The 2,073-nt window shown below is 37.0% G+C and overlaps 1 protein-coding gene across 1 annotated transcript; it reads right to left on the bottom strand.

The window, feature by feature from the left end:
• Positions 1 to 792: 792 nt before the first annotated feature.
• On the bottom strand, positions 793 to 1,704 carry LOC122121883 (taste receptor type 2 member 1-like). Its single transcript, XM_042696097.1, has one exon. It carries the CDS (start codon positions 1,702 to 1,704, stop codon positions 793 to 795), a length of 912 nt encoding a protein of 303 aa, XP_042552031.1.
• Positions 1,705 to 2,073: the final 369 nt, after the last annotated feature.

The following is a 2,073-nucleotide window of genomic DNA, read 5'->3' as shown; positions in this document are numbered from 1 at the left end:
TATGTTCAAGTCACACTGGTGAAAATATATTGTCTTGACCGAACATGAATGATAATTGGAAAAAAGAGCTTTCCTTGTTCTAAGTTTACTTACCAAGTAAAGTATCCCTAACACATAGTACTGTGCTACAGGGGATACCAGTACAATGCCACCACCAGCAATCTTCCCTAAGAACCTAGGCAAAATGGCAAGAAAATTTGTTCCCAAATTTGGGACTCTGTCCTGTTTATGTGTGCATTTGCATAGCAGTTCCATTTACACATTATTTTCTACCCACCCGAAGTCAACCAAACTAACACCTTACCAGGACAGTCAAAACATCACTACAGTATATACTTTCAACATCTGATTTCTATTTTACTAATGAATCTGCTTGATTCTACTCACAGCTCTTAAACAACCAAATAATTCTATTGTTTCAAGACTTAAAATAAACCAAGATGCTTTCCCAATCTCAACCTAAAGATTTCCAATGAACTGGGAAAACAGACAGTAAACAGTAAAAACATTAATCAAAGAAAGTCTTAGAACTTTTGTTTTATTTGTAAAATACAATTTGCAACTGCAGAACAAGTAGAAATTACTAAGATGGGCTGACATCACAGTGTTTTTCACACACAAGCTCTGGAAAGAGAGATACTCTATTGACCTAAATTCAGAATTAATGTCTCATATGTCTTGGAGTAAAGTGTGGGCAGAAAATTGGCAGAAAAGGAGTACTGAGCACACAAACAAAACTCAGTCCATTAGATCTTTATCAAGGAAACAAATACTCCATGGTGGTCCTCTTCTTTATTGATTCTTTTTGAAACAGAGAATTCTCCTGAGTGGTTCTCGGAGCTTAGGATTACTCATGATGAGTATCAATGAATGACCAGCAGGAAAGGCTGCCATTATTTCCTTTATCAGAAAGAATTGGTTACTTCTGTAGGGAATTCTAAATGTCATATTTGCCATGAAGGCCACAAAGTAAGACATAAAGAAGCAAAAGAATGTTATTATTGTTCCTAGGGCCTTTATATGGGCTTCAGTCTTGACATTTGAAAATCCATGAGGTCCACTTTGCATCTGATGGGTGTGTCTGTAAAGCGAGATGGACAGCATAAAGGTACACACCACAAATACGGAGAGAGGAAGAAATAGCATCAAGTTTACGAAAAGTAAGTCATTATTTTTCTCTGTGTTGGCTGTAGTCCTTTGTAGTGTGGTGTTTCTGAAAACATCATTATACTCAGTTTTCGGTAACTCTACCATCGTACTTGTTGCTGCAGTACCCAAAGAGGCTAGCAAGCTGCCCCAAAGTAACCAAAGTATGAACTTGGAAATTCTGAATTTCAGCCAAAGGAAAGAAGAGTGAGTGAAACCAGAAATTTTGAAGCAGTAAAATAGAGCAAGCCAAGCAGCAAACCAGAGACTGATAGTGCTGAACAACATCCAAAAGAACATCATGTTTTCATTAAAGATAGTTTCATCATAAGCAAGTGGAAAGAACACAGAGTAAAATATTTGTACCATCAGCATCAGCTGCAGGCCAAATCTAGATATCCCTATGCAGAGTAAAAGGATTTCCAATGGTTTGAGCTTTCTGCTTTTAAACAAGTCAGTACAGTTCATGATGATAAGATATCCATTTACTGTAATCCCTAGGAAGAATTCTGTTGACATGAGGATCATATGGAGAATAGTTGACAAAGGAAAGGCCATGTTTTCTATGATGACTCTAAGTGTTTCCTTGTGGATGGTCTTAAATAGTGCTGTGAAATCTGATCTTCTGCCAACTCCTGGATCATAGGTAAAGTTTTAAAATCACTTTTCTCATAAGGAAAAATAAAACAACAAGACTGTTGTTTGAATCTGCCATTTTCGTGTGAAACTGTGGGAATGCAAATACAAACATTTGACTAATGGTTAGGTGTTCTTCTGGTTAAATCTTCAGAACAGCCTCTATAGATGAGTCATTCCATTCAGACTCTGACTTTGCTCTGCAAAATAAATCAGACTGTACAACTGTTTCATTCAGGTAACTGCCATTTTGTTTTGGGTCTTTCAGCTCTCTCCTAAAGCCAAACGCAG

The sequence above is a fragment of the Dipodomys spectabilis genome, unplaced genomic scaffold (genome assembly GCF_019054845.1).
Source record: "Dipodomys spectabilis isolate Male_0828 unplaced genomic scaffold, ASM1905484v1 ptg000197l, whole genome shotgun sequence".
NCBI classification, from domain to species: Eukaryota; Metazoa; Chordata; class Mammalia; order Rodentia; family Heteromyidae; genus Dipodomys; species Dipodomys spectabilis.
Note: the sequence above shows the minus strand (reverse complement) of the source record. Positions and strands in the feature narration are given on the sequence as shown.